This window comes from Triturus cristatus, chromosome 6 (genome assembly GCF_964204655.1).
Source record: "Triturus cristatus chromosome 6, aTriCri1.1, whole genome shotgun sequence".
In the NCBI taxonomy this organism is placed as follows: domain Eukaryota; kingdom Metazoa; phylum Chordata; class Amphibia; order Caudata; family Salamandridae; genus Triturus; species Triturus cristatus.
The window spans coordinates 154,088,351-154,102,653 of record NC_140589.1 but is presented as its reverse complement, the minus strand read 5'-3'; the positions used below and the strand labels follow the sequence as shown (position 1 = coordinate 154,102,653).

General features: G+C 43.4%; 1 protein-coding gene across 5 annotated transcripts in view; it reads right to left on the bottom strand.

The window, feature by feature from the left end:
• EPHX1 (epoxide hydrolase 1) overlaps positions 1-14,303 on the bottom strand; it is a 272,143-nt gene that overhangs the window by 27,956 nt on the left and 229,884 nt on the right. For all 5 annotated transcript variants that reach the window (XM_085610400.1, XM_085610398.1, XM_085610402.1 and 2 more), the window contains one exon: positions 11,393-11,604. In XM_085610400.1, the coding sequence (XP_085466526.1) occupies positions 11,393-11,604 (212 nt within the window). The remainder of the gene's footprint in view (positions 1-11,392; positions 11,605-14,303) is intronic.

Below are 14,303 nucleotides of genomic sequence, written 5' to 3'. Positions count from 1 at the left end.
TGTTTTAAATGTGGAAATGTACCTCACTTTAAGTTATGTAAACCGTGTCAACCAAAAATGTTGTTTGCAGAAGATGTGGTAAGATGGGACACTTTGTAAAAGAGTATCAAAGACAATCACACCAATCTGAGAAAAGGGCCAATGAAGTGGCTGATTTATTTGAGCATCATTACTGTGCTCATTTTCTTTTTAAACTTTATTTATATATTTTGCATCAAATACACATAGTACAAGACATAGGAGGTACATCTCAGCATCAAGGAGATCATAAGCAATGTTAGGCAAACAGGTGTTCTGACAAATATAGGCAGCAGTGCAGGTTCACTGTAGGTATGCAAGTTGAGTAGAAAGGCACATTAAACAATACAGTAAGGCCTCATCCTATTATTAGACTGTGGGAGATAAGATTGTGTGACTGCAGGAGGTTAGTTCCCCCCACCTCTTGATATCTGCAGCACGTGAAGCTCCAGTCCACACTTGTGTAGGGGTGTGGCAGCGGGGCTCTACGAGTAGCGTAATGAGCCAGTAAAGCCAGGCTAGGGCCTAGGCGAAGGTGGTGTGGTGTTGAGGTTTGTGAGGCCGGGGTCGTGAATTGTAGGGAGTCGGTGGCATGATGCGTGTAGCTGCCCATGTGACAATCGGAGCCCAGATATCCTTGGGACTGGACATCCTGGGCATTAACTCCCAGTACACGGCCACCCTCTCCTGACAGTAAGAGACATCCTGTATCCACTTGTTTACGTTGGGTGCGTCTTGAGTTCCCCAGTGTATCGCAATGCACCGCTTGGCCAGGAGGAGCATCATGGCCGACAAGTGTCCCGTGCCTGGGGGCGCCTCCGCCACGTGACCCAGTAAAGCTGTGAGGGGAGTGTGGTTAATTTGGAATCCTGTCACATCCTGAATAATATCAAATACCTTGTGTCAGAATTGTGAGATGGGCCAGCATATCCATGCTAAACGGAGGAATAAGTCCTGCTGTAGCGCATTTCCAGCATGTGTCATCTGGTCTCAGCCCCATTTTGTGCAGTTGTATGGGCGTGCGATACAGCCTATGTATGTATTTGAAGTGAATGAGCCTGAGCTTGTAGTTGGGTGAGAGACGTCGGAGTTGGCCCCATTGTTCCTCAGTAGGGGGTGGGGTTAGATCCCTGCTCCATTGTTCCAACGCCGAGGGTATCGTGACAGGCTAGGTGCACTGTGTCACGTTGTATATACGAGTAATGAGTTTCTTGGTGACGGCTGAGTTAGGATGTTTTCTAACGCAGCGGGGAAGGCGGAGTGAAGTCGGCTGCAATGGGCTCTAAATTGGTAATATAAAACCAGTTCCAGAATTGGGGGTCTGAGTGCACGTTGGACTGTATGGATTATCCAGGAATTTGTTGTCTGGGTACAGGTCATTAAACGTGACTAATCCCATCTGGTGTGCGCGTTGAATAGAGCTAGTGTCTTGCATAGCAATACCGTGCTTATTTAGAGAAGCTACAGGATGATCTGCAAGATATGGTGATATTTGCTGGGGGGACACATCTGCAAAGGGGATCCTGCAGATAGCATACACCCCAATGCAATGTGCTAATTAGTAATAAGTCTGTCAGACTGTTGGTTGACTCTGGAGCCAGAATTAAAATGGTGACCCAGGACGTGTTCAAGGACAGGAAGATTTTTGAAAAGGTCTATGTGGCAATTAAAGGATTATGTATCCTGGGTTGGCTCCACCAAGGTCTTTCTGAAGATTGTTTTGAGACGTGTGTCAGTAGTCACAGAAGATCTGGTGAGTAATATCACTACAAAGTTCCTGGCAATATACCATACAAGGGTTCCAGCATAAAATAAAGGTCAAGGAAGCTGCAATCCCCATTAAGCATAAGACACGGTGTCCGATTTTCAATAAAGGAGAATTTGGAAAAGGAACTAGTAAAGTTATGTGACAGTTGCACAACTGAACCTATAGAGATATCTTTGTGGTTATCTCCCCTTGTAAAGGCACGGAAGAAAAATTGTGATTTGAGAGTCTGCGTTGATTTGCAAAGCCTCAACTGTGCCATTTGGGTTGATGCCCACCCGCTCACTCGTCTTTCCGATTTGTTGGCTATAGTGGCAGGTGCAAGTTGTTTTTCAAAACTTGATTTAGCATCCGCCTATCACCAGGTATGTTTGGAATCTGAATCAAGGCATTACAGAGCCTTTGTGTAACCTATTAGAACTTTTCAGTATTGCTGGGTACTGTTCAAATTGGCCTCCACGGCATCCGTATATTTCACAGAAACATGTATCAACTTCTCATGGAGTTTGACGCCTTTCAGGACGACGTGCTAACTTTTGCGACCACAAGGGGGGGGAATCATGATTATATTTTAGATCAAGTGTTGTTCATTCTCCAAGAAAGGGGTATTGTGTTAAAGATAGAGAAATGTGAAATCGGCAAGGCCAGGGTCGAGTATCATGGACATGTGGATTCATGTGACGGCATTTAGCCAAGACCAGGATTGGTAAATGCCATCATCGATGCTCAACCGCCTGCTGGTAAGACTGGCCTCTAGTCGTTTATGAGCATGTGAGTTTTATTCTGGTTTCATCCATGAGTATGCGTCCCCCATTAAACCCCTGACTACTCTCTTGAAGAATACAATTTTCCAATGGGACACCTAATGCCATGAGTCTTTTGAGTGGGTTAACAAACAATTGAGCCCGCTCAAGGGTTTTAAGACCATTTGACCAGAGTCTATGACGTTGTATAACAGTTGATGCATCCAATTTAGGGCTGGGGCAATTCTCACACAATTTGATGGTAAAGTTGAGAACACCATCTGTTATGCTTCATGAGTTCTGAGAGAGTCAGAGACACACTATTCCACAATAGAAAAGGAACTTTTGGCATGCTGGTGAGTGATACAAAAGTTTAAATCATATGTTTGGGGAACAAAATGTACTATAGTGCCTGATCATAAACCACTTGTTGCAATTGTAGCTTGAAAAAAAATAAATGAACAGACCTAGAATTTCAAGGCTCACTGCAACGCTATTGCAATACTAATTTGGCATAGAACACACCAAAGGTACCAAGAATGTGCAGCCTGACTATTTGTCTATGTTTGTGGCAGCAGATGGTAACACAGATGATGAGAATGAGGCTGCAGAAGAAGATAGTCTGATTGCTGCAATGGATTTAGAAGAGATGTGTGCAGTGTCTGAGGATTAATGGAAGGTACTATTGATTAAAGGCATGGTGCTAAAAATGGTTATTTACTATGTTAAATCAGGTTGGCCAACAGAGACATCCTTAGATTTGCTGTGTCAGTCCTTTTGGAAAATTCATGATGAATTATTCATAGAAGATGAGCTGTTGATGAGAGGGGATAAATTAGTCCCACCAGACAGATCAGATTTAGGTTGATCAAAATGGGCCACGAAGGACATCGAGGAAAGACCTTCCCCACGCACAGGAACCGACAAATGTTGTAGTGGTCATCCATGGATAAAGAAACAGACCCCGTATGCAGGAAAGCGTGTTGAAGTGTAGAAAAGGGATTGATTGTCACGAAGCCTCAATTGCAGCCCATTGAGTGTCCCTCTAAGGCTTAGAAGAAAATTGGCATAGATTTGGTTGGCCCATTTTACTGTTTACTGAGCCATTTACAATATGCACTGGTAGCAATGAATCTGTATTCAAAGTGGCCTAAAGTAAAGTTTGTCACAGAACCCAGTGCGAAAGCAGTTACTGAGTTTATAAAATAAATTATTTTCAGGAAGAGTTTTCACAGGTTCCGTATATCAGACAATAGGGTTCAGTCTGTGAGTGGAGAAATGGATGTGTTTCTTAAAGCAGGTGACATCAGGCATCATAGAACTTCACTTTACCACCCCCAAACAAAAAGACAAGTGAAGCGCATGTACGAACAATTATTATCTCAGTATGTCCAATGGGTGACTGCCAACTGGTGTGTCGTTTGGAATGTGGTTCACTCAATGCTATGGTTTTATCATACAAGTCCCAATCAACAGAACAGAAGTGTTCCTGTTTAAGTTGTTCAGAGGAAGGAAGTCAGCCACAAAGGTTTGTCCAAGTTGGATGAGCAGACAGGTCAAATTTGGGATTCATTTGGATGAATATGATGCAAAAGTCAAGAAAGATGTTGCTGAGTAAGACAAAAGGAAACATTTCATAAGTGTAACAAGGTTAAGAAAAACAAAATTGAAGTTGGGGATATGGTTTGCATCAGTAAGGGGGCGTATGCTAAAATAAAAATAGATCAAATGTACCAATCCTGTTGTGGGCAAAGTATGCGGGAATGCAATCGGAGTTAATGGTTCTAACCAGTGGAATCTAAGGACAGTCATTAAATGTGACAGTAGGACTGAACAGATTAGGGCACTTGCGTAAGGCGATGGGGAGCGAGATAGGCAAAATTTTTGCTTCCGGATCGAAGTTTATTAAATCGAGGGACTACTAGCAGAGCCTTCTCACCAAAGCTCAGAGATCTGCCAGAACGTTAGTGGACAAGTTTTTCAACCAGATATCTGGGGCCCCTATCATAGATAGATTTATGGATGAGGCAACAGATTTTAAACTTCATTCTGTCACGGATGGGGAACCAGTTAAGTGATTTCAATAATGGCAGGGAGGCAGTTCTGGTAGGCTCATTGAGCGCCAACCAGGCTTCCGTATTCTGAACTACTTGCAACCTGTTTAACACCACCTCATTTGCTGTTCCCAGGAGTGCATTGCAGTAGTACAGTCAACTGACCACAAAAGCTTGAAGTAGTCTTACAGACAGATAAAGGGAGAAGGTGGAACACTCTCCGAAGGAGCACCAGCATGTGAAAACAAGTGCCTGAAAAAGCTGCAACATGGTCCTTCATAGATAAAGAGAGGTCTAGATACATACCCAGATTTTTTGCCTTGGTTGTAGGGATGGGGGCAGGGCCCAATTATAGTGGCCACCAATCAGGGGACCACAGGATGTGTGCTTTGCCAAACCGAAGAACTTCAGTTTTACCAGCATTTAACTGGAGAAAATTCTTTATCATCCAATCAGATATAGCTTGCATACCGTCAGCAAAGAGCTGTTTTGTGTCCTCCGTGTTATTATCAAATGAAAGAAGAAGTTGCGTGTCATCCGCATATGAAAAAGGAACAAAGCCATGGTCTCTGGTAATATTGGCATGGGGGGCTACATATATATTAAAAAGAGCCCTGGGGAACCCCCTTCGCTAGAGATTTGGCACCAGATCGAAAGGAACCCAGACTGATGGTTTGAGTGCGATGCTCTAAGAAGCTGGAAAACCAATGAAGAGCCGGCCCTAGCACCCCAATTTCTGTCAGTCTTTGCAAAAGCCTTTGATGAGCTACAGTATCAAAAGCTGCGGACAAGTCTAGCAGCACTAGTGATACCGACTTATTATTGTCTAGAGAAGTTTTAACAAAGTCCGTCACACCTATTGAGAGTGGATTCGGTAGAGTGTCTCAGTCTAAAACCAGACTTTGAGGGGTCTAGACATAATTGGGCTTCAATATATTTAGATTCATATTAGTTTTGTAACAATGCTATTTATCTTTTATATTCGGTTATTTGGTTGTTTTAGGTTTTGTTTTTTTAATTGGAAGGGGAAAAGTAATGTGATATTCAGGCGCGAGTATTGTTCCTGAACGCATTAGTAAAATGCGAGGTGATGGTGAATGTGTAGGAATTGTATTGTACCTAGGAAAGAGGTGATGTCGCGGTCATGTCAGTAGGTGGGAGCAGTTACGCTGACATGATGGGTTTATGCGCACTTAACCATTTTCACACGAGCTCAGAGTCTGCGGCTTACTTCTTTGTCATTCCATGACAATCATTAAACAGAGCTAGTTGTGAGTTGCTTACATTTCCGTACTTTGGGCCACAGGTGTGCCTTATTTTGGATTTGCCCAAGAAGACAATCCAAGCCTGCTATCCAGCCACATGGACATTAGGAGCAGATTCATACCTATATTTTCCAGAGGGGTAAACATGCATGCAAGAGCACTTCTGCTGCCCACCTGACTATTTCATGATGCTCTGATCCTACCCATAAATATATGATCTTCTTCGTGTGTGGGTTGTGCACACTGCAATGCCATGCACCTGCCATCTGTGTGCTATACTAACAATATCATTTGGCGAAGGGTATACATGCGTTTGCATATTGTGCATTGGCCAGCTGTAATTTTCACAATAACTTCGATGATTGTATTTCCTTTGCCTAGTAGGGCATCCAGATAAACTATGTATTGAAGGTTGGCACCCGCCAGATATTTCTGTGGTGCAATGCCAATTCTTGCACACTCAAACTCCCCAGAGAACAGCATAGAGCATCAAGAATTTCAATTTGCCTAATATTGTGTTGTGTCTCTCAAATACAAAGAAAAGGAATCCTGAAAAGCAACTAAGTGCCATAATATCTTGAATCTCCCAGGTCTGGCTGGCCTCAAACTTGTGTAGGATGTAATGAAAGTTGTGAAGTCCACAGATTTGAAAGTATTATCGTGTCTGTCTGAGCATCGTAGCAGAAAACCTCTTAAGGTGAGAACATAACCACAAGAATAAACTTTGTATAAGTTCACAAACTATTTTGAAGAATATGTATGCCCCGTACAAACAAAATAAAATTAAGAAAGTTGCCACTGTAGTAAAACTATAGGTTTCCTAATTTGTAAACCATAAGGAATCCATAAACTGGTGACCAACTCTCAAAATCGGATTGAGCGGTCAAAGAACAGAGTTTTTCATTATATTTCAAAATATACAAACAAAAGTAAATTTCTATTCTACCTCTCTGACAGAGATACATACCAGTTCAGCAAATTAATTCAGCTATTAGGATCCACAAATCACTTCAGCATAGGAGCAACATACACCCAGACGTCTGATAGGCTTCGAAGCACACATTTGCAAATTCTCAGAACAGCAGAGCGGCACATCAGTCCTTGGGGATGAAAGTCACCCTCAGAATTGTACCTAATCCAGCAATCCTATCCATTTTGGGATTCTGGACACCCAATGTAAGATGTAGGTGGGTGACACACCCCCTCAATTCACAGTACCATCACTCAGGATCTTCTGCATGGACCTCTGTAGTTGTTCTCATAATCATGTAATTGGGGAGTTGTTGGGTATAAAAGTTTTCTATTTGTCACATGAGTGTATGGACCTTAGACATCTGTAGGGTACAGAATGTGTGAGGAATGATCAAGAGCATTACACTTTCACTAGGAGTTCTAAAAAACATTTTCTAGTTCAGAACCCAGGAGTGGTGGCATCCACTTCTAGTGGGGTCAGACAGATAGCCCCTAGACGTCGAGACAGATTAGATAGCTAATATGTCTTTAAAGAAGAGTTAATGAACATTCAGTGGCAATACTGCATGGCCTCAGATACCTATGGTGTCCATCAATGGTAAGAAAAGGCTCATATACTTGAAATGTATATGAAGATGTTATTACATACCAGTAAGGCTAAGTGTAATTGACCTTAGAACTTTTTTCTCTCCTCAGTTTTATATCATGCAAACTTGGTTGAGGGCATGAGGGCACTTTACATGAGCAGCAGATTAGTTTACACATTTTTTCCGGGATAGGGAGATTAAGGGATTTGCACACAATCACCCAATGTTGAGCTGAGGCCAGGGCTCGGAGCTGGTTCCCCAGTTCCTAGGTCAGCAGTTCTGGCCATTAGATGTAGATATTTTGGAGCTGAACTACTATACATGGCAGGCACTGCCCAGATGTAGCGAACTACTGGGGCACAGTAAAGAAAAAATTGAATGCAGTTACCGACTACTAAGTACCTTTCTCCCTGCCGGTCACACTACTCACCTACTTAAAGGAAATACCGATTTCAGTTAGGCGCTTCACTACATTGACACCACTGATGGCCAAATGTAGGGTGGATATTTGTTAGGGAAAGGGACCCCCACTAACAAAGGAGACATGGTTTAAAGATCTAGGCACAATTTAACTAATGCTTTGTGTTATTTTTGTAACACAAACCCAACGCAAAGTGTTATGCTGGTATTTTCAGTATGCAACGCACATAAGAATTTGTGTTAGTTTCCCAAAGTACTTAAACTTGTGCTGTGTTGAGTTACTTTGCATCAACAATACATTCCATGGTTTGCACATGGGTGTTTCCATGCAACCGCGCATGGGTTTTGACTCCAATCCCCATCTACAAATATTTGTAGACCGCGATTTGAGCTAAAAACTTACGCTTCAGACTCGAGGCAGGAAAAATAATTTCATTTCTTCTCATATTTCCTACTTTGCATGTGTGCTGCACTTGTAGACCACACAAACAAAGCAGGAACAGTGTTAAAAGGATATTTTTGGTACTGGAACGGTCCCTTCCAGTACAAAAAACTATTTCTTACTTAAAACACACACACACTCTTGCCCTATGGTGCAAGGGTGTGCGCATTAGTGTGCCAGCGCAAGGAGACAGGAAAACATTGCTCTATCTTAGAAGATATGGTGCTGTTCTGCTCTCTCCCTTTCACACAATGAAGTGCAGCAGCTTTGGTTGCTGAGCTGCGTTGTGTGAATGTTTTGTAAATCTATGCCTTAATATTTTGTAGTGATACAACTGAAAGGTACACATCCATATTATCCACCTTTGTATGATTAGGAGATGTTTGGGATCCACGGAGATAATTCCTAATTACACAACAGCAAACTTAACATCATCATTTAATACCAGCACCAGTGACAGGGGAACAGGCCCGGTATTAAGATTGGATTGGATCCATGTAGATTTTTATAAATGTCATACTGGAGAAAGAGTAATGGAAAGGCTATGAAAATGATCCAACCTTTGCAACAAAAAAAAAGATAATTAGAACCTTAAACCCTCTTGTGTCAAACTAGAAAGTGAATTTAAGTACCTGTGTAAAGATAATGGTGCCGGCCTATTGTGCCATATGGAAACCAAATAAATATGAACTTTAAAAAAAAAAAAAACTGACCTGGAAACAGTGGAGTCGGAGTTTGCTGGGCAGGTGCCGCCGGATTGAGTGTTCAAGACGAGGAACGCCATAGGGAGACATACACACACATACACATACACATACACATACACATACACACACACACATAAATATGAGATAGTGTGTGTATCTGTGTCAGGCTCTGCCTGTCTATATATCTGTGGGTATGAGTAATTATAAGTAGGTGTGTGGATCTGTGTGTTTCAGCAAGTGCTTTTGTATGTGTGGTTATAAGAGATACTGTGGGTTTCTGGATGCATATGTGCACATCCATCAGACGTTAAAATATCCACAAGGGAATATATTTATTAACTAACCTAGAGTGGATCAGTGCAAGACACATCTTACTTAATAAGCCTATTGAAAATTCCTCCGATAATTAATTAATCAAACACAACATCAAAAGTCCCTCATTGTACCCCTCAAATTAGGCATATGTATGGATGAAGGGACTGCAGACTTATAATAAGGTGCCTGTGGATGGCTGTGGTGTGAAGACTTTTTTTTTTTTTTAAAAGTTAGGCGTATGTTTAAAAACATGGTTAGTCCTGTCACTGAGACCCTCATTTACGAGGATTTGGCGTAGGGCAGTGCAGCAAGTCACCTTGCTGTGCATTCCTTACGCCCAAGTGAAAGGGCAGGATTGCACCACATTCATGCAATACGGTGCATTCCTGTCTTTTCTCCCTGTGGTTGCACCGTTTCGGCTGCCTAACACTATTGCAGGCACTCTTGCACGATTGTGCAAGGGTGCCTGTGTTGTCGGCAAGATTGTTTTTGTTTAAGGAGGTTTTCCTCTTTCTAGGTCTCCTGCAAAATGCAGTACACATAGAAAGAGGTAATAATGAGGAGAATTAAAATTTCTCCTTGTTACGCCTCACCTCAGGAGGCATAAGAATTTGGCGCTTGTCCAGGCTTACATGCTCTTGTAATTCAGGGGCAGCATCAAAATCCATGGGTGTTGGGTGGGAAAACCCACCGCACTGCATATAGAATGCATTCCGAGCACAGAGTAAAGCAACACAGCGGAATATATGAGTTTGTGATTTGCTCCCCCAGAGCGTCACAAAAAGTGACATTCCGGAGGCACAAGGGGCTCGTAAATATGCTCTTGAGTGTGGTAAGCACAGGCCACACAAGGTCTTTGGTTGTCACAGTGGGAATTAAGGCTAATGATGAGGACTATCTTTGATTGTGGTGGTTTACATTGTAATGAAGAACCCGTAGACTGTTGGTTCAGAACCAAGTGTTGCAGATCAGTGAAGCTATTGAGGAAAATAGATGAGTGGTGCTTGGGGGTAAAATCAGCGTCGGGAGTCAGAAGAAGTTGGTACCGGCTGCTGCCCTACTTTGATTGATGCACCTGCAACTCCAGTGTCTTCCAGTTAGCTCTTGCTAGCACAGAACCTCACATCTGCGCAGAAGTCAGCTACATGTCCTCATGTAGAAATTGGTTTCATTTTTCAGGTTTTCTTCTGTGACTGGTTAGTGTCACCAGGCCTGCCATGTATTTGGATCTTTCTCCCAAGGCTCTGGTGTAACTGGTTTACATTTTCAGGCTCCACATGTAAATCGTCACCTTGAATAATTATCCTGCGTAGCTGGTTACCTTCCCTCATTAAGCTTCAGGACTAACTGCTCACCTTCCACAAGTTTCCTGTATAGGCTGTTACCTCCTTCAGGCTTCCTGTATCACTAGAGAACTTGCAAATGTGTAAATGAACACCTTCTCAGGATCATCGGGTATCTAGATACTGTTCCAAACTACAGAGTTGGTACGCCTCTTGTCTACCCGTGTGGGGATTGCTCTCCATGCCTTCCATCTCTGGCCAAGCCCATCTCCCTCTGCTGCACTGCGGCAGCAACAAACCTCATCTTGTGACCATACCCTCAAAAGAGACAACCCGGATGCACATATGCCTGCCTTAAGAGGAATATGGTTTGGTTGCTCTGTTTCAACTGAACACTAATGTGCAAGTCCAGTGAATCACAGTTTGATAACTGATCAGTATTCCATATGCTGAAGGTGAACAGTGATCAGTTTGAAACTTTGGTCGCAGAATACGGACTGGCCTTCACCCACACTTCCACTCTAGAGCATCAGACCTAAGTTACATGAACAGGTTTATTGAATATGTCATTTTGAGTTTCTGCTCCTGAACTCTGGAATTCTTTGCCCTCTCCAACTTTTCTTTGGAATTTTAGTGATGATGCACATAGCACAAGTGCAAATGAAGAAAGCCTTGCAAATCTATATTTAATGTGACATTATAGGATGTTCATGCCCACAAAATACTATAAGTTCCAAAGATTTTTTTAATAAGCCAATCAAAGGTCGTTACCTTTCATTGCCCACCACATGCATCCGGACACGTAGATCTGCAGATCTTACCAGCACTGTCGGGCTTCGTGGCCTGAATGTGCATGTAGCCGCTCTCCTTCACAATGTGATACAGCACTTTCTCCATAAAAGGGAACATCCGCTCGACATCCACATCTCGCAACCCAAAGAGCCCAGGGAAGTATTTCCCGAGCAAGATAGAGAAGAACTGAGATGGCCCCTGTGGGACGAAGACCATATTCAAGTGGAGGCCCTTGACATGACTGCAAGAAAGAATTGTATATACATTAATGATAGCACCTCATAACAATACTGGATTTCAAATGCAAAACTACAATGGCCACCAAAATCATGTACATAACTTTAAAATTCAAATCTATTATACATTTGATGTAAATAATCATACTTATGAACATGTATCAGCATTTAATCAAATATAATATACATTAATATGTACCTTTCTTTTTTTTCAGCTTCAACACGTCTTCTGTAATGCCTGAAAATGAGTAGCATGTTGAAACAATACCTTATTCAACACCCACAACCAGTGGTCAAGCTGTCCAGCACGATGTTGCAACAAATCGGTCCATCTGTGTTCTTTGTCAGGCAAGCACTTCAGATTGACTTATTAGACCAGCAAATGCTACATGCAAACATTACAGATCAGGATATAGTGTTTTAGACCATAACCTGAAGAAATTTAAAGAATTGAAATGCGTACATATGAATATCAAACTAGAATGGCTTAATTATGGTTGTGGTATTGAGCAGATATGAAGAACTAATAATGCAGTGTGGCATAAATTGGGTTTAAATAAGGGTGACAATCTAAAGCAGCAACAGGCTCGGAAAAGAAAACAGTGATGCAGATCTATATGGTAGCCCAGTGAAAACACATTCAGCAATTCCAGTTCCAAATAGAATTTCTGGAATAAAAACACGTTTCATTTGCAACAAATCAGATACATCTGTAATGCATAAAGAAAAACAGAAGGTGTGGATGCTAATGTTCGTCAGTGTGCCGGGTAAGTTCAAGATACAGCACTTATTGCAAAATTGGCTATGTGAGATGCATGTACAGATGCTGAATACCATCATAATTGTTTTGTTGGACTTTTTAAACAGAGCACACAGTGTACGAAAGAATAAAAACGAATAACCTAGTGAGACCACAGTAAAAGGAATAGCTCTAGCCAAGCTTGTATCTTATCTGAAAGATTCACGAAAGGGAGATATTGAACAAGTTACTTACCTTCGGTAACGATGTATCTGTAAGAAACATTAGTTAGTTAGATTCCTCACCTTAGAATATCCCCAGGCGTCAGACTGGATCCGGAAGATTTTTCGTCAGCAATACCCCTTGCGCGTCGCTAGGCGTCGTCTGCGGCTCCGCGTCCGGCGTCGGCGTCGTGCGCCGGAATGACGTCGGAGTACTTAGACGCCGCCCTCGCGCGCTGACGTCAGTTCTTGTACATAGCTTTCCGCGCCATGAACGCAGAGCCATGCAAGAGACCGACACTGGTGCCAAAAATAAAATCTAAGGGCCTGAAAAGGATAACCTTATCCCTAGATGTCAGTTCGCAGAACGGGGAGGATGGGTGGGTCGGTGAGGAATCTAACTAACTAATGTTTCTTACAGATACATCGTTACCGAAGGTAAGTAACTTGTTCATCTGAAAGAAACACGTTAGTTAGATTCCTCACCTTAGAATAGATACCCAAGCAATACCATCCCCCGGTGGTGGGTCTGCGAACCAAGATCACACCAGAAAGTCCTGGAGGACAGAACGGCCAAAGAAGCCATCCCTCCGGACTTGGCTGTCAAGGCAATAATGCCTGGCAAACGTGTGTAGCGAAGCCCACGTTGCCGCCTGACAGATGTCCTGCAAAGGGACTCCCCGTCCCAAAGCAGTAGTAGCCGCTGTGGCCCGAGTAGAATGGGCTCGCAGCCCAACAGGAGGGTCCTTTTTTGCCACGGAATAACAGATTTTTATGCACAAAACGACACACCGGGAGATGGTCCGTTTGTGCACAGCTTTCCCCTTCTTAGCACCCACGTATCCAACGAAAAGTTGGTCGTCCACCCGGAACTGTTTGGTGCGGTCCAAATAAAAGGAGAGCGCACGTTTTGGGTCCAGACGGTGGAGCCTCTCTTCCTCTTTGGAAGGATGCGGATGCGGAAAGAAGGTGGGCAAGGTGACAGATTGCCCGAGATGAAAGGGGGTCACCACTTTCGGTAGAAAGGAAGGACGAGGCCGAAGGACAACCTTGTCCGGATGAACAGATAGAAAAGGAGGCTTGGACGAAAGAGCCTGGAGCTCACTCACCAGTCTAGCCGAGGTGATGGTTACCAGGAAAGCAGTGTTAAGAGTCAGAAGACGAAGAGGACAATTGTGAAGAGGCTCAAAGGGAGCGCACATCAGAAATGTGAGAACAAGATTCAAGTCCCACTGAGGCATTACAAAAGGGACACGAGGGAACGTGTGAGTAATGCCTTTAAGAAAGCGTGACACTACAGGGGACTTGAAAAGAGAGGGCTGATCAGGCAGCCGCAAGAAGGCAGAAATGGCAGCAAGATAACCTTTCAAGGTGCCCAAGGCAGAGCCCTGCTGGGCCAAAGAAAGAAGGAAGAGGAGAACCTCAGAAAGAGGGGCGGAAAGGGGATTCACAGCCTTTGCTGTGCACCATGCCACAAATTTGTTCCACCGGCAGGCGTATACCGTCTTTGTGGAGGGACGCCTGGCTGCCAGAATGACATCACAGACTTCAGGAGGCAAGTCAAATGGCATCAACTGCCGCCGCTCAATCTCCACGCATGGAGGTGGAGGCTGGACAGGTTCGGGTGGAGGACCGTCCCCTGCTGCTGCGACAGAAGATCCTCCCGAAGGGGCAGGTGTATCGGAGGATCGGTCAACATACTGAGTAGCTCGGGATACCAGTACCTTCGTGCCCAATCCGGAGC